The sequence below is a fragment of the Oenanthe melanoleuca genome, chromosome 3, assembly GCF_029582105.1.
Source record: "Oenanthe melanoleuca isolate GR-GAL-2019-014 chromosome 3, OMel1.0, whole genome shotgun sequence".
Lineage (NCBI taxonomy): Eukaryota > Metazoa > Chordata > Aves > Passeriformes > Muscicapidae > Oenanthe > Oenanthe melanoleuca.
This window is the reverse complement of record NC_079336.1, coordinates 79,486,895-79,503,853: the sequence shown is the minus strand read 5'-3', so window position 1 is coordinate 79,503,853 and position 16,959 is coordinate 79,486,895. Positions and strand designations below refer to the sequence as shown.

Sequence of the window (16,959 nt, the reverse complement as noted above, 5' to 3'; positions counted from 1 at the left end):
CTCTCTCTGTGGATGTTTACACACTGTGCACCTACCAGTAGGTGTGAAAATAATTAGAGTGAAAATAATTTGGAACACACCACTTACATTCTTCATGTTCTAATGAAAACATGACACGCTCAGAAATCAAACCAAAGATTACCACTCTGTTACCAGGGGAAGCATTATCCTTCTCTGCAACATGCATAAACACCACCATAATAAAATAAACATATATTTTTGAAAATGAAATGAGGAAAAAAGCACAGCACTATGGAAGAGATAAAGAATAGAAGAATTTGCAGTCCTATGCAATCAGAGTATTTTCATTCTTTTCATGGAAGTGCCTGTTCCACATCAGCCTATTTCATGAGCATTTTTAGGAATTCTCTTCTCTTGCTCATTCTAGAAAGCACCTATTCACAAAAGAAATTCTCAAGAGCACATACAGAAAGTGAATATTACATCTTCTGTATTCTTCTCTTTAAATGTTTCCTTCACAAAAGAAACGTTACACTAAAACTTTAAGCAAGTTGCCTAGCTCACAGATCTAGCCTCCCGTTTAAATCCTACTGACCAAATTCATCAGAATACACTACTTCCTTAGGATATCATTCATGCACTTTTTTAATGGGGTCTTGCTTGGTGGAAGAAGGTAAGAGGTATGATTGTAGCTATTAAATTAGCATTAGGGTTGTCACAATCTTGAAGAATTAGGCTGTCTTTGATCAGTTCCTGAATACAAAAGTCTTTCAAATAGCTTTAGTCACACTGCATACAGCAATCAAAACATGATGCAAAGTCATTAAATTAGATAGTCTGTTTCCTCAAAAAAAGTCTAAAGACAACTAGAAGACATTCATTTCAGTGGCTGCACCAAAGAAGACTAATGCAGAGGTGGATTTATATTTTCATTCTTAAACAAAACAAACAGAGAAACAAAACGGTATATACAAAAAGCCAAAGAAATATTACAGATGAGAGGGGCTTCCCCATCCTGTTCTCACAGTGCAAGAGTCCTTTCCATGTAAGTCAAAAGCATAAGTAACTAGAAAATGGAACTCAACAGACAAGTACATAATAGGATGAGGCAAAACCTGATCAGTCTCTTATGAACGAGTGATTTGCTGTGAGGGTAATACAGCCCACAGCATAAAGTTATGTCTTGTAGACAATAAAACAAAGTGCTTCTTTCTGTACCTTGTGGTTGTCTACAGATGCTGCATTCCTACCCTGCCAACAGGACATTTCAGTAATTTGGAGAGCGGCACACCTGAAGAGGCAGAGGTTCCTCTCTTGCTGCTGATTGTTTCTAAAGTCATTGCTAAGAATTTCTGGATGTGCTGCTTCCCAGTTCTAAAACCCTTTATGCAAAAGCCTGAAGAGGGAACAAACCAAAGATACTACATGACAAGAACACTAGGTAAAAACTTTGGAAGATTTAATCTCCTCTATCCCTATCCAATGGAAAATGGGCTACCTAAACAGAGTAAGCTGATGGCACTTGCAGCCAACAGTGTCCATATCCCACCCTTTATTACCTTTAATGCCAAAGGCCTGGGATTACTCTAGTTGCCATATGAAATTCAAGAGAAAAACCCACATTGGGGCTTTTCCCTGATACACCTATGTCCTGCCTGTGGGTGGGGATGGCCAAGTTCTCAAAAGGCTTGGGACATTCCCTCTGCTGCCTGAAATAAGGGATGCTGATGTAAACATGTAATTCACTAAGGAAAGGGCAATGATGCAATACAAACTTTCATTACACCAAACAGGTCACAAGCTAACATGGAAATTCAGGGTTTGTATGTCAGTTAGCAAGCATAACGGCAGTCAATTCTCTCACAAATCCAGTTTTGGTTTAGAGATCAATCTTCTGTGCATTCATTTGGAAAAAAAGATCCTTCTTCCAAATGCTGCTGGTTTACAGCTCCAGCCTCTTCACAGGTCCTTCCAGGTGCCCAATCCACTCCTCCAGCAGCAGTCAACCAAAGACCATTAGGCTGGTTCTAGGCAGGACAGTGGCAATGAGTCTGCAGTAACAACGTTCAGATAACATAGTAGCTTTCATTACGGGAAGAATCCTCCTCAGAGTCCTCACTGTCACAACTGCTCATTGTAAAGATGGAGTAGGTGGAAGAAGGGACACCGTTGTTACTGTCTGTGGCTGGTTTCGCCTTCACATTCTGTTTTTCTGCATTCAAAACATACAGATACAAAAGTTGGCTGTGACCACTGTACCCACAAGTGCTAAATTACTACTTGTCTTTGAAACTATACTTTAGCTTCTCATTGTCAGTTTGCAATAGGTCTTTCAAGCTGCAGGACATAGGCCTTTTTCTTTTCAGTTTTCAGCATAAAAGAACAAAGGTATGGGAGTTATTTGTTTGTTTTTTTCCTTAAGTTCTGAATGTCTTTTCCTATTAAAGTGACACAGATGAGGAGGAGACATTCTCCACCCCTTCACAGGCAGGCAACTGGCAATGGAAGTGGCTAACTATTTAAGTGTCTTGCCAGGTGATAAAAGTAAAGAAAAAATGTGGCAAGGGGCTCTCAAACAAGTAGTGATTGTTCAGGACACTTACAGGCTCATCAAAAGCTTCATCTATTTAAGACTGCAAGCTGTCCTAGTGCTGGGGCTACTAAGACTCTTAGAAAAGGTTGCTTTGAAAGCCCTGACAGCTTCTCAAGTGCCACTTGCAGCATCATTCTTCTTTCAACACATTTATTTCTTAGGAATTAATTTTAAATAGACAAATGGTTATCTTTATTCCAATCAAAATGTTTCCATCACTGCACAAAAAGAGGCACAGAAACCATTTCACCTTCCAGCTGAAGTATGTCACAGTAAATTTAAATTATTTCCTACTGGTACTTATTTCTGAAGGTAGGCTATGAACTCATTTGCTTTTTGTTCAAACAAAGATGAAGACTACTGTTTTAGCCCACAATGGGCTCCAATGAAAGCACCACTTCAGCTAGTGCCCATTAGCTACCTGAGGAGACACTTCAGGAGCACTGTAGCACTCTGCAGATGTATGCATTGCACAAGGGCTGCCTGAGCTCTGCAGAGATAAAAGCAATTCTTGTAGCTGAGCCGGGCAGCCTCTGCAACACAGCATTTCCTGAGGGAGTCAGACTGAAAGGGGTACATAGGTTATAATTTCAGGCTTGAAATAGCACTGCTTAGTGATGTCACTCTATGTCACCATGGCACATCTGAAAGGTTTCAAAAGCACCTTTCTTTTGGTAAAAGGCTTGATAAATTGCAAAACTAAGGATCATGAACTTATCTCTATGAAGGGAAAACAAGACAATTACTTAAGAGAACATAGCAATAGAAATTTAAGGGGTAGCAGAACAGACATCTACATTTCAGCACCTAGATACCAGTGTCAAGTGCTCTAGAAAGAAATTTAGAAGAAGGAAGTGGATTAGGAATAACCCATACTGGGGTTTTTCTTAAAGCAATCTTCATCATGCACAGTGTTTTAGTGACAACTAGGCAAGATTTTATGCCTGTAAGCCACTGTGGCTTTAATTCCACAAAAATAAACATGTCAGAGCAACTGTCAGTTCAGCCATACACTTACATGATATACCAGTGCCTCTTTCAGAGATTTCCTACATAAATCTAATACACAGAAAAGAATTCAGAGCTGCTTGTCAGGTCTGCTGAGTTTCTGTAATTATGTACTACACAGTTTAATCAAAAGTGCCTAGTAAATTTTTCAAGGACCATTTTATATTTTTTTTGCCTTTATTAAGTGATCTCTTTGAAAGACCATAACATTTAGCATGTTAAATTGCCCCACAGACTGTGGAATTCATACTGAAGTCTTTTCCAAACTTTGCACTAATTCTATTTTACTGTGCAGTAAAGCTAGTTAGTTAAGAGACCTCATTATTTGTTTTTTAGTGTATATGCAGCATTCCCTGAGCATCTTCGTGGTATATAGGTGCCAAAGAAAGTTGTACAAAATAGATGGAATAAGAGATGGTACTCATCATTCCACATCCACCCACCTCTCACCTTTCCGCTCTCTGATAAGGCTCAGGCGATGCTCTTTCATTTCCACATCCAGTTTTTCTACCATCCTGTTAATGCAGTTATCCAGCACCAGAGAGCGTGTCTTTGATTTGATCTCCTGCCTGCAGATAGGGCACTCCACTTTGCGCTTCGTCCACTCATTGATACAGTAGGAGCAGAAGCTGTGTGCACAGTTCAGAGTGACCGCCTGTGGAATTCAGCAGGATAATGGTCACAGCATGCTCACACAGGCACTGTCAAGCAAAAACATACTAAATGCAGGGAAATATTAGATTTTGTATAGGGAAACGGACTGGAGAGCCAAAGCTTTTAGGGCCTTTGCAGGAGTCACACACAAACTTCCCCATGCCAGAGGTCAGGCCAGCTTACAATTCAGTTAATGGAGTCACTGTAAGTCATAGCAAGTCAGAAACAGACAAAATTCATTCATTTTATTACAAGTTACCCCAATCTGAAAAGGATAAATTATGGAAAAAACTCAGATATTGCAAAATAGCATCTTCATATACTGAGAAACCAGAAATTAAAATTTCAGCTAGCTCTTAAGCCAGCATAACACATCAGGTTTCCCATAGTAAAAAATTATGCAATGAAACCAACCTTCTAGAAAAACATGAATAAAAATAACAGTGTTATTTTTACATGACAAGCACAGCCTACTACTTGTAGAATCAAATGGCCCATTTCTCAAAGATTTTATCTAAACACAATAAACATCCCAGGACATTATTGAATACTGTACCTCCCTTCCTTTACTAACCAGTCCATATATCTAAACCTCAAATAGACCAACTCTAGTCAGCTTAAAGCAAGGTACACTACAAAATAATTCTTTCCCTAGCAGCTGACAGCAGCAACTCAGAGCACCAGTTCAAAAACCTTCACAAGTGCTCCAAACTTATATGCATTTTAGGATTAAGCACTCATGTCTATGCAGATAGAGACATTAAAGCTGAATTTGCTGTCAAACTAAGAAGAGTTAGGGCAGACAGAATACATTTCTGGATCAATTATTTCCCGTAAGAATTCACTGTGGGTCTGTTGGGACAGTTAAACAACTGAAGTAAAGAAAAGTGCTTGAGTAGTGCATCACTAGAACTATGGAAAGCTTCTCAAGTCTCTTTCTAACTGGAAAACCCATTTAAACATACCTCGATAAAGTGCTCAGAACAGATTGTGCACTGCAACTCATTCTCCAACACATCATTCATCTGATTCAACACCTCTTCTTTTTGGGCTCTCACCTTTTCCTTCTCCTCCTGGTAGAAAAGCACATGTGGTTGTGTATCAACAAAGAACAAGGTTTTTCTCAATTGGCAGGAAGTGTTTGTGCAGGGGAAGAAAATCATACTGCAGATCTCCACATGTCAAGTGTAGTGGGTATCCATCATACACCCAGATTTGTAACCTCTTTCCTCTTTGTAGTCTCAGCAGTACTGAGAATATTCCTACTCACTACAGAGAACTTGGAAGGAAGAACAGCAACCATTACCAAAATTCCCTTCAGTCTAAAGGAACTATCAGCTGATCAATCTTTTCAGAATCTTTTTCAACCTGTTCTTCGCAAGAGTTTGGCTTTAATCGATTTTTTTTTTTGATGTCTGATATAAAAAGCGAAACACCCAACAGAATAAACACCTCAAATGTTAAAAAAAGGGAACCATAAAGTTTAAAACACTTACTTGCATTTTAACAACCTAATAATTTTTTGCTTGCTTGTTAAGAGTTAAATTAGGCTAATTAGGCTAGGCACCTGCTCTACTTTCTAAAAATAACAGGAAAATTCTTCTAATTGAAGCTATAGCTGAAACAGCAACAAGTTTCCAAAGATGACATTAAGAAAACAAAGCAAACTGTCAGTGGTGGATAATGTGAGTGAAGACACAGGAAAGGATCTCCTTAATTATTTTCCACTCATCATTTTGTGTCAAGGGCAGGAAGAACTGTGGCTTATCTCATTCATTATTCAAATTCCATGTTGCTTCAGTCCTACAGTCCCTTACAGAACTGCTGTCACAATGCAGCTTTAATTGAATGCACTTTAACTGAAAATGAAGCACCTCACTTTTCAAACACTTTTGGTTGGTTGGTGAATTCTTTTCCTATTATTTCTGGTTTGATTTTTTGTTTGTTTGTTTTCTAAAGAAAGGATGCAATGGGGTCATTTCTCTTCCACAATGCACTGTTCAAGTGCTTTGGGCTTCCTTTATGATTGAGTAAACAGTAACAACTGTTCAACACTAATTTATGAAAAGAGCAAGGTGCCTCCTTCCCCAGTGCTGGAAACCAGAGTCAGCTGCCACCTCAAAACACAGAAATTTTGCACCACAGGAGTCCAGGCAGAGCCAAGACAAATGTTAAACAAGCCATTTCCTCTGCTGCAGCATATCTCGTTTCACTTATGACTAAAACTAACAATGCAGTTATTCCTTACCTTGGTTTCTTCCAGTTCTTTATTCTTTGCTTGAATTATGGCCTCAAAATCTTTTTTATTACGATTCAGTTCTTCCATCAAAGCACGATGCTGTAACAATACCATTCCAGAAGTTACAAGAGTATCATTATAAGCTATCCTATTAAAGATACATGATCATAGTCATAAGGTTCAGCATACTCATTTCTACTATACTCCTCCAAGAAGAGCAACACTTGCGAGTTGAGGTGTTAAGGCAGCTTATCCTTAACTTAAAGTTGGAATGCAGTGCCGGTTATTTGACCTTCCCAGTGCCATCACACTTTGCATTCCCTCTTCTAGGTTACTCTTTCACTTCAGTTAAGTTTTACAGTCACCTAAGGCAGTCTGTCTCTTCTACCAAGAGGCCACAACACTTGGAAAGATTTAAATACCTGAGTTACACAGTTAGACCAAACCCAGACTCATAATCACTTGCCTCTTGCAGGACCTGGGCCAGCTGCTCTTTCAGATTCTCTTCCCCTTGTTCACATTTTTCTCCCTGGGTGAGTTAAGAAGTGGGACAAAAAAAAAAAAATTACTTGAAGAACATAAGAGACAGAAAATTATTACTCTGCACACTCTCTTTAGAGGATATGTTTAAAGAAACAACACTGATTTTCAACAAACAGCAAGATGTTCCACTCCATTACTGTTCACTCTCTGTACAACAGAAATTAGAGCTATCATTTACTGTGAAGAGTTAAAATGGATATATCATTTACAGTTCCATATTTGGAATACCTCAACATTATTCTAGCTCAAGAGGCACCAGCATATTCATAAAAGTAAAGAGATCAGCAACAGTTTAAAAGCTGCAATAGTCTTTGAGGTCAGAGATACCTAAAGCTCCAAGGTAAACATCCCATTGTTTCTAAGGACACAACTCCAAACTTTCTGTACTTCTGATACTGGTATCTTGCCTTTAGCAGCATTCTTTAAGGAAGTAACTAATAAATTATTAGACTCATTCCAAGATGAATCCTCACTTTCTTTTTTTTTGAGTAGCCCCAAGTTCAAACAGATTTCAGTCTACTATCAAAAAACTTATATATAGTTACTGCTTAAAGGTACTTACGGATTGCAAGAAAGGGTTTTTTGAAAGTAGGAAAACAATCTCCTTCCCTCCAAGGATTAAGGTATGCAGTATGTCATTGATTGTAAAGACAGTGCATTTGCCAAGCAAACTGGGCATTATTTCAGCCATATACTGAGAGAAATTCACACTTAAAGTGATTACTTTTCAACTTGTCCTTTCTATAAGCACAAGAGATCAGGCAGAGACTTTCTTTTTTTTTTAATTTAAAAACAAGCTGCTTTACCAACTGAAATGCTTTATCTTGCACCTTTTTCAGAATTCCCCATGCAGCCAAATCTCTTCAGTCTCTATGGTTTTTTTTTGGTACATGCACTGTGTTACATGCTAAGTTAAATACTTACACGAAAATTTTAGCAGGAGGAATTCACACCAACACTATTTATGTTACTGTATAGTTCAAGAGCTATTTTGAATCAATGCCTTATACAAGGCATTCCATTAAAGTGAAGACACAGGCCAAAATTATTGCCACCATAATACCTCTAGCTTCTGCTGCTCTTTACAGAATGTCCTCTCCAGCTCTTCCACCTGCTGCTGCTGATGCTCTTGCTCCATGCAGAGTTGGTTCTGCAACTCCTGCAGCTCCTGTTCCATTACCAGGATCTCTTTCTGATCACACTTCCTGCGCTTCTGCTTCACGTTTAGAACTGCAGTCTGCTTCTCCTGCACTTTGACCTTTAATTTCATTGTATCTACTAGAGATTTCCTCAGCATTTTCAAGCCAGTCCATGACTCTTCAAGACTGAAGCCTTTCTGGTCCTTCTGGGGGACAGTCACAGCTTTCTTGGAGTGAACATGCACCGGAGCACTATCCCCCTCACTGGGTCCAGGCAAAGGCAGCTTGACATCCATCTTCTCTGTGAGCCGTCTGGCCTCTTCTGCCTGTCCCCATGATTTATCTACAGCTTCACTGCCACAAGACATTCTGTCTCTTTTGCATCTGGAGTCTGAAGGGCCTTCTGACCCAGATGTCTCCAATTCCTCCAAACTAAATTTACGTTTAGTTCGTGAACTCTTAGCTTTCCCCAGGTCATTTCTTTGGGCTAAAAAGGGCTTAATTTTCTCCCATTCATCTTTAATTACTTCATACTCATATTCAGCAGTCTCTCTGTTTTCCAAAGGCACTCCCAGCTGGATACGGTCTCCTTCAGCAATAGGATAGACTTTTGATGGATCCAGGCGCTGTTTGTTAAGCCAGACTCCATTTAGACTCTGCCAATAAACACAGAATCACCAAAATTTAATATGTATTTACAGAGTCCTCTGAAAGTTATTTCTGGCAAATGTAAATAAACACAGCCAACCTCTTCAGTGCTTCAATCAGAACAAGCTATCTCTCTAAATAAACCTTGTAATGTCCAGTTTATTGGCTCAGTGTTGCATTTATTACAGTTACTGCATTGTATTATTTACGGCACATTATTCTGGCATTACAGGTTTTGTGTACAAGCACCAAGAACAACATTTTGACATATGTGCTTGTGCAGAAGGAAAACCATGAATTCTAAGGGGAAAAACCTGCACAAAAGCTTCAGAAATAAGAACTAACTAATAAAAAGACACCACGATAGATCATTGTCAAAAACATAGAATACTACAGTAATTATTCTCAACAATTAATGTCACCTGAAATTCCAGAAAAAAAAAGGAAAGAGAAAGAAGCATTGGTTATACTCCTTGAAGAAAGCAAAGTTTTCCACAAATACAGGGAGACTATGAAGAAGGAAAATGTTTTTTTAGAGATAATGCTCAAAGAACAAAAAAGGTTTCAAGTCAAAAAATAGTTTTCAAAAACAGCAAAACTGGTCTACAATAGGGGTTTTTTAAGAGCAGTGTAATTTTAATAGAAGCCACTCCATTCCTTTCTAATCTGCTGTCGACCCAAACATCCTTCAAATCTGCACGATGTGTTGAACATTTTTGTTCTACTGGTGCTGTTTTAAAGCAAATTACTCATTTTACTGTTTTCAGACCGAATGAGAAAGTGGTTTTTCTAACACTAGATTCTTGTTGAAGTTGATTATAATTAAAGCAATTGTATCACTACAATAAGGAGTTGCACTTTATCTTTTCATTAGCATTACAAGAATGTTATCCTTTTGAAAAGATAAAACCTGATGTAAAAATTCATATACAATATTTTCTAAGAAAGTAACACCAAACAGGTTCACAGACTGCAAAGTGCCCTTGGCAAGGTCTGAAAAATGCTAAACCAAGAGGTGGATCTACATACAGAAAGCAATACACTTTGCATCCCAACTGCAGCAGACTGAAGTTTCCTGCTGGATGCACACAACAAGCAAGACACATTCCCATGGATCTTTTATCACACTTATACTATATCATAGCCCATACATTGCTAGATCCAAAACAATGGATTCCATTGAATGAATCTCAGAGTACAAGGTCTCCAGTGGGTCTCTGTACCTTGTTATCCTGGACAGTCCACTGCCCTTCTGCATTCTGCTGGAAGACACAGTGCTTACGAGAGATCATCAAGGGACAGGTTTTCGACACCAGCTGGTATGTGATATCTAACCCTCGGCCTATAGTCACCTAAAAATAAAGTAGTTTAGTTACTGCAACCAGTCATGACATGGTAAATTCAGTTTATGTCATTTCAATTTAAGTACAGCAAAACTCTAGATCAACATCTTATGGTTATTTCCAAAAAGTCTGGCATAATATGATTTTTTTTTCATTTAAATTTAAGAGTAGATAGAAAATGGAAGCTTACAAAGTTGAAAGTATTATCTTTCTCACCCACTGAGGAAAATTCGATTTCTCTGAGGCATATTACAACCTTGGTTTCGTGGAAATCGTCCCCAGCAGCAAAGCTGCTCAAAGCCACTCATAAACCATCTGTGTCCCAGCACAGTCATTACCTAACCAAATATCATTTATTCAAACCAGCCCTGTTGTGTGTGGGTCTCAAAATTACTTCTTACCTCTTCTTTTGCTAGTTGCATCAGTTCCACCATTTGTGAACAGGAAAGATACAAAAAAAAAATAGCCCAGAAAACTGCCCTCAAAAAAAGTGCATACTCAACATTGCCCTAAATATATGATAGTTTTGTAAATCACACCATCAATCATATGGCTCAGAATATAAGCTACATGCAGCTCACAACCACTAGTAAAAGTGATCTAAATAAGTGCATTAGACTCCAACAGTATCTTCTGGAAGATGGGACATAATTTAATTGTACTATTGCACAGTATCTTATTAAATCTCATCTCATTTCAGGTGGCCATTTAAAGCACATCTCTGCTCTACCTCCCTCTGCTGCCTCCTCTGCACACTTCTCTTGATTCATCTGTACACTGCAGTTCTCACCTTGAGTTTAGAGCAAGAACTCAGACCCCCATGTCATAACCAAAGGCAAGGAAGCAAACTAAGATGACAAAAGCAAACTTAGCCACATTAGTGCCTACTTCTTAAATGTTTCATGTAGTGTTCTGTCAGCATGAATTGCATATGTAAGAAGTACAGAGACTTGAATGGATAGACACTCCCCTCTTCATGAGGAGGCATACATAAAAACAGCTTAACAGCTTTGCATTTATCTCTGCAGTGGCATCCTCAAGGCTCAGTTACACATATCTGCAAGACCTCACACACCAATATGAGTGAGAGCAAGCAGGGCCAGTCACAAAACGCCCCCTTGATCAAGTTCATTTAGCACACGGGGGTCCAAGATGTTACCACTCGCCTGCTGGAGCTCAGGGCTGCTCCCAGCAGTACTGGCAAGTCACAGCACATCCCCACACCTCAGCAGTGTCCTTTGGCACCACAGTGGTCACAGCACCAAGCCTGACAGGGTTCCAGAACTATTTGGACAACACTCTCAGCCGTGTAGTGTCATTCTTAGGGCTATCCTGTGCAGAGTAAGGAGTTTGACTCAATGATTCTTGTGGTTCCCTACCAACTCAGAATATTCTATAATTATGATTTAAATCTCCAGCAAAAGCAGTTTGTGCTCTGTGGCCTGGCACACCTACAGCACCAGAATGCCATCAGCCTCCCTGCTACCTGTGACAACCACTGTGCAAACACACAGAGCAGTAACAGCCCAAACTGGATTCTCTGCACAATTATCAGTGCCCTGGCTGGAAGTTGTGTTACCTCCAGTCCTTCACCGAGGAGATTTGCACATCTCAAGGCTTCAAATCCCGGATGGGAGAGTAACAAAGCACACGTTTGGATGGGTGCCTTTTGCAGTGTGTGAGCACAAGGCCTCGGCCCCAGCATCACCCACACCACCTAACTACTGTCTGATTTTGACCAGCAGAACACCAATCCTTTTACACTGCCCCCACCTCACCACACGTCTTTGCCTGCTGGCTTTTAGGGAAGAGTACCAGGGCCCATTTTTCAACTAAAAAACACGATTGCTGAGAAAACGGCTACTCCTGTACCGCACCAAAACATAACCAAAATAATTTAAGCGTGACCTCGTTTTCACCTGAATACTCTATGCCTTACATATTGTTAACCTCGCCAAAGCATCGCCCTGTTAATTAGGCCACCGACTCCCTTCGTCCTCACGTTACCGTCACGCGAAATATGAAAAGTACGGAATAAGAATTTAAAGATAAAACTAAGCGAAGGCTTGGCCAAGGCGACTCCGGCGCTGGGCGCGCCCTCGGGCGTTACCGGCTGAACGGGGGAGGCCGGGCGGGAGGGCGGCTCCTCCGAACGGCCCCCAACGGCGGCCGCTCCTGAAGCGGGACGAGGCGGAGCTTCTCCCTCCTGTAAGAAACAACGAGACCGCCCCAAACTGCTCCCCGAGAGCCGTGCCCACCCGCCCGCTCTGAGGGGCCGCAGCCCGGCGCGGCTCACCTGCGTGCCGGCTTCCAGCAGCAGCCAGTCGCAGCTGGCCCCGACTCGGCGGAGGCACCAGGCCAGGCACGGCAGCCCGCGCACCGCCATGGCCGCGCTCGCTGCAGCAGGGCAGGGCCGGGCCGGGCCGGAGCAGCCGCCCTCACGGAGCCCGGGCCGTTCCGGACCCGCGCGTGCGCCGCAGCCCCGCGGGGACGATGGCGCGGCGCTCTCCCACCGTCCCGCGGCGCTTCTCCGCAGCCCCGCCGCGTCCCGCCTCCCCCTCGCACCGCCCCTTCCGGGCGCCCCATCCGCCGCGGGGCACCATGGCTGCGGCCGCCCGGCTGCGGCGCCGGCTGCTGCTGGCGGTGCCGTGCCGCTGGCGCTGCAGCCCCCGCCGCGGCGGTGCCGCCGGCCCGTCGGCGGGGCAGGTCCGCGCCGCCTTCCTGCGCTTCTTCGAGCAGCGCCACGGCCACCGCCGCCTGCCCTCGGCCCCCGTGCGGCCCCGCGGCGACCCGCGCCTGCTCTTCGTCAACGCGGGCATGAACCAGGTGCTGTCCCCGCTCCCGCACTGCCCTCCTCCGGCCCACCGGCGGCCCGCCTTGGGGTGTCCCCTGCCGCGGAGATCTCCGGCGTTGCTCTGGCTGCCCGTGCCGCCTCTCGTAGGGCCGTAGGGCGCTGGGAGTCTCCCTCGCTGGCCATGGTTAGGAACTACCTGAACGCAATCCTGCGCCGTGTGTCCTAGAGCTCGCTTTGCTTAAGCAGGGGGGTTGGACCGGATGACCCGCTATGTCCCTTCTAGCCTGCCCCACTCTGTGTTTAGGAGCCCCCGGCGCAGCCCCCTGCGCTGGGTGGCATCTGTCAATAGCGGCTGTGTCTCGTTTCCAGTTCAAGCCCATCTTCCTGGGCACAGTGCACCCCCGGAGCGAGCTGGCCCAGCACCGGCGGGTGGTGAACAGCCAGAAGTGTGTGCGCGCGGGAGGCAAGCACAACGATCTGGAGGATGTGGGCCGAGATACTTACCACCACACTTTCTTCGAGATGCTGGGGAACTGGTCCTTTGGGGATTACTTTAAGGTGAGGTGATAGGAGTGAACCCTTTCTAGGGAAAAACATAGCCTTTCTTTCAGAGCTGTGCCGTAGTGCCATACGAATGTGTGCAGAAGGTGTTTTGGTAAGATCCAGATTCGTTCCTGGGAGCTCTGTGGCCTGGAACAGAGGTGGTCAGCTCCTGGACTCTGTCACTGAATGTATCCTACAGACTCTCAAAGCACTCAGCCTGTCAAAGCTGTGACTGACACATAAAAATCAAAGTTTTCTGTGAGAATTCTGGTGTTGACCACTTAATATGGTGAGAAGAGGTTCCCAGTTCATTTGATGCTTATTACTGGAAAGTTTGGAAAGAGTAGAAGAATAAAGGATGCTAGGTTTTTAGGTGTCAGGTACATTTTTTTCTTTGGAAAGAAAATAATCCGTGTAACTTTGCTGGTAAGCACATAGATGCACACCATGCTATAGGTCTCACAACATTATAGGAATGCCAGTTTTCCACTGGCAGCAGTGAGCTGTCTCACTCTCCTGATCTTCATCCTGCTTTTTGCAATACACCTGACAATTAGAAAAGGAGAGAAGCAGCTGAAATTAACTTCTTTGTTGTTTGACTCCCATTCTAAAGACCCTACCTGAATTACTGTGGTTCAATTATATTTGGCAGGAGGAGGCATGCAGCATGGCCTGGGAGCTCTTGACAAAGGTGTATGAGATCCCCAGAGATCGTCTCTATGTCACCTATTTTGGTGGAGATCCCTCCCTGGGGCTGAGCCCAGATGAGGAGTGCAGGGACGTGTGGCTCCACCTCGGGTAAGTGTGTTAGAGAAAAGGTTCCTAGCAGCAGGTGCTGGTATTTCACTTTCCACAGTTTTGCATTTGCTCTTTAGTTGATCAGCTGTAGGGGACAGAGATTATGTTTTAAACCTATTTTGTTTCTGGTTTCTTTGGGCTGTTAAAAGTTAGCTGGGCTCTGAGCTCAGTGAGTCTCTTGAACTTTTGGTTCATTCTCAGGTAATATCGGTGCGTGTGGATATGTGTCTAAAACTGACTGGCCTGAGTGAAGTGTATACAGGATCTCCAATCCTTTGCTTCCTCTCCATCACAAGAGTATGTTCCCTGAAAGAGAGCAATGACTGCTTCAGTGTGAGGGTACAGCCATTGCAGAGAGCACTGCTGTGCTTTGGGAGCTTATTCCAGACTCTGTGTAGGCTTTGAACCCAAGGCAGCCAGCTTTGTGCCACTGCTGGTGTTCAGGTCCTGCCTCTGCTCCAAAGAGCAAGGTGCTCCACAGACCCAGTGTAGAGCCTGTCTTGCTCAGAAGGGGCCAGGCTGTGTTTGCCAGTCATTCTGAGCTGAGTCTAGGGTCCTGTCTTGTTTGGCCCACTTAATCTCGCTAAGGAGAGTAATTCTGTGTGAACAGAAGCAGAGGAATTCTAATGTGTTTGCTTATTGAGTCTGTAGTAGGAAGAAAGGATTCCTTTCTTCTAACTTTCTCTGTGATCTAGGCTACTGTGTGGTTTGTGTGTATGCTTCAGCACTGTCACATCTGTTGTTTGCCTTTCCAGAGTTCCTGCCAGTCATGTGCTTCCTTTCCCATTGAAGGATAACTTCTGGGAGATGGGGGACACAGGTCCCTGTGGTCCTTGCACTGAGATCCACTATGACCACGTGGGTGGTGGCAGAAATGCTGCAGCACTGGTGAACCAGGGCAGCCCCGATGTAGTGGAGATCTGGAACTTGGTCTTCATGCAGTACAGCAGGTACCAAGCATCTCATCTGAACTCCAGAGCCTTTCCCCTAGCCTGGCTCCAAAATCATGTATATATTGTCAGACTTATCACTGTTTTCCAGAAGGTGGCAATGCCAGGAGCAAGAGAGAAGCTATGGAAACTTGTCCAGCATGGCTTTTGGTTCCCTTTGCTTTATTTCCCTGTCTTCAACCTTCACTGCCTATTCTCCCTTAATGCTGCATTCCAGAGATCTCATGAGGTCTGCAGCAGCCTGGAGGAGGAGGAGAAGGCCTTTGGCCCCGTTTTTTCTTACATTGCAGCCTATCCTGACTATGTGATGGTCAGATCCTGGCTGCCTGACAGGGCCAAGACAGGCTGCTGTCACTCTTGTCCCTGAGCTTCCTTATGCTGGGTCACCCACTGTTTGCATCCCCTGTCACTTTCCCATTCTCTTTGATTCATCTGTTCCTTATTTTTGTTCATGAGCTGATCCTTGCTTCTCCTTTGCCTTTTGTTTTTCCTGCCTGGATGACAGAGAGGTGGAGGGGAATCTCCTTCCCTTGCCACAGCACCATGTGGATACAGGAATGGGTCTGGAAAGGCTGGTGACAGTTCTGCAGAACAAACGCTCCAATTATGACACAGATCTCTTCACTCCCATCTTGGATGCCATTCACAAGGTGATGGTGCTTCTGCTCAGAGTCACACCTCAACAAAAGCTCCTTGAACAGAGACTGCTTGCTGACTAGCATACTACAGCCTTCTCTGAATGTTTCTAAGCAGCATCTTGAGACAGGAGGTTATGTCCTGCCAGTTCCAGTGCAGTGTTCTAGAAAAAAAGGGAGCATTCCAGGTTGGAAATCCACTGGAATATCAGCTCTGCTGATTTGTTTTTCCTTCAAAGTATCTTAAATTTCTCATTGCCAGGGCATTGGCTGACCTGTGTTAGATACAGAAGTCTTAGTCTATAGTGCTGTGGAAGGATTTAATGAGTTCATCTTAGGTGCACGAGGCTCAGAGGTGACGCTGATATACTGTGTCTTTTTCTTAATTATTTAAGATCAGACAAAGTATCGCATCATGGATGGAGAAGGATACCAAAGACGCTCTTTCAGTCCCAGTTTATTGCAGGGCGATGGTATGGCCGGAAAGAGGCCGAGTTTCTCTGGGGAACAGGTATTCAGGAGAGGGGAATGGGAGTGGCCTTGGCTGGCTGCCAATGGGATGAAGACACAGAGGGGACAGGGACCGGAATACCCGACCCCCGCTGGGTACAAGGACACAGGGGAAGGTCACAGGACCGGAAAGGGAGACAGGACCTGGGGTTTGCAGGAAGGAGGTTACAGGATACCTTGATATAATTTATTATACCTCAAATACCGAATTACAACACAGAGGTAGTTGAAAAACATGATGTCAGGCGTGGCTGGCTGCCTCTTGTATTGAAACTTCTTCTGCAGCCATTACTTCCTGCTGATTTGTCTCCCTACTTTCTCTTTTAGGGCTGCAGGGCACCCAGATACCAGGGTTTGGTAGGGGATGCTGATGTTGGGCGTGTGAACATGGCCTACCGCGTGGTGGCAGATCACGTGCGCACCCTGTGCGTGTGCATCACCGATGGCATCTACCCTGGCTTCTCTGGAGCAGAGTAAGGACATAAGGAAATGGCATGGGGTGGAGGAAGTTAGGTCTAGAAAGGAATATGAACAGCCAGGGAAGAGGTTCAGGTGTGGGCCCCACATAGGGAGTGCATGAGCTTTTGGGGAGGCAGGAAGA

At 43.7% G+C, this 16,959-nt stretch overlaps 2 protein-coding genes across 3 annotated transcripts in view; one reads left to right on the top strand and one right to left on the bottom strand.

The window, feature by feature from the left end:
- Positions 1-433: 433 nt before the first annotated feature.
- On the bottom strand, positions 434-12,672 carry RNF8 (ring finger protein 8). 2 transcript variants are annotated; one of them, XM_056486808.1, is made up of 8 exons: positions 12,425-12,672; positions 10,009-10,137; positions 8,062-8,793; positions 6,922-6,984; positions 6,465-6,554; positions 5,182-5,289; positions 4,013-4,217; positions 434-2,173 (listed from the first exon to the last, which is right to left on the bottom strand). In XM_056486808.1, exons 1-8 carry the CDS (start codon positions 12,512-12,514, stop codon positions 2,028-2,030), a joined length of 1,563 nt encoding a protein of 520 aa, XP_056342783.1. In that variant the 5' UTR covers positions 12,515-12,672; the 3' UTR covers positions 434-2,027. The 2 variants fall into 2 exon arrangements, with proteins under 2 accessions (XP_056342783.1, XP_056342784.1); XM_056486809.1 differs by having other exon boundaries at positions 4,006-4,217; positions 12,425-12,659.
- The window catches only part of AARS2 (alanyl-tRNA synthetase 2, mitochondrial), a 17,441-nt gene continuing 13,103 nt past the window's right edge, over positions 12,622-16,959 (top strand). Inside the window, exons 1-6 of the mRNA XM_056486806.1 lie at positions 12,622-12,954; positions 13,292-13,480; positions 14,118-14,263; positions 15,019-15,213; positions 15,719-15,863; positions 16,686-16,831. Of these exons, the coding sequence (XP_056342781.1) occupies positions 12,622-12,954; positions 13,292-13,480; positions 14,118-14,263; positions 15,019-15,213; positions 15,719-15,863; positions 16,686-16,831 (1,154 nt within the window). The remainder of the gene's footprint in view (positions 12,955-13,291; positions 13,481-14,117; positions 14,264-15,018; positions 15,214-15,718; positions 15,864-16,685; positions 16,832-16,959) is intronic.

Excerpts from the sequence above, each read along its gene's own strand:
- RNF8 (XM_056486808.1), bottom strand. The coding sequence starts at position 12,514 with ATGGCGGTGCGCGGGCTGCCGTGCCTGGCCTGGTGCCTCCGCCGAGTC. Across the intron at positions 10,138-12,424 it reads TGCTGGAAGCCGGCACGCAG|GTGACTATAGGCCGAGGGTT; the intron begins GTGAGCCGCGCC and ends CTTTATTTTTAG. Across the intron at positions 8,794-10,008 it reads GGACTGTCCAGGATAACAAG|AGTCTAAATGGAGTCTGGCT; the intron begins GTACAGAGACCC and ends GTTTATTGGCAG.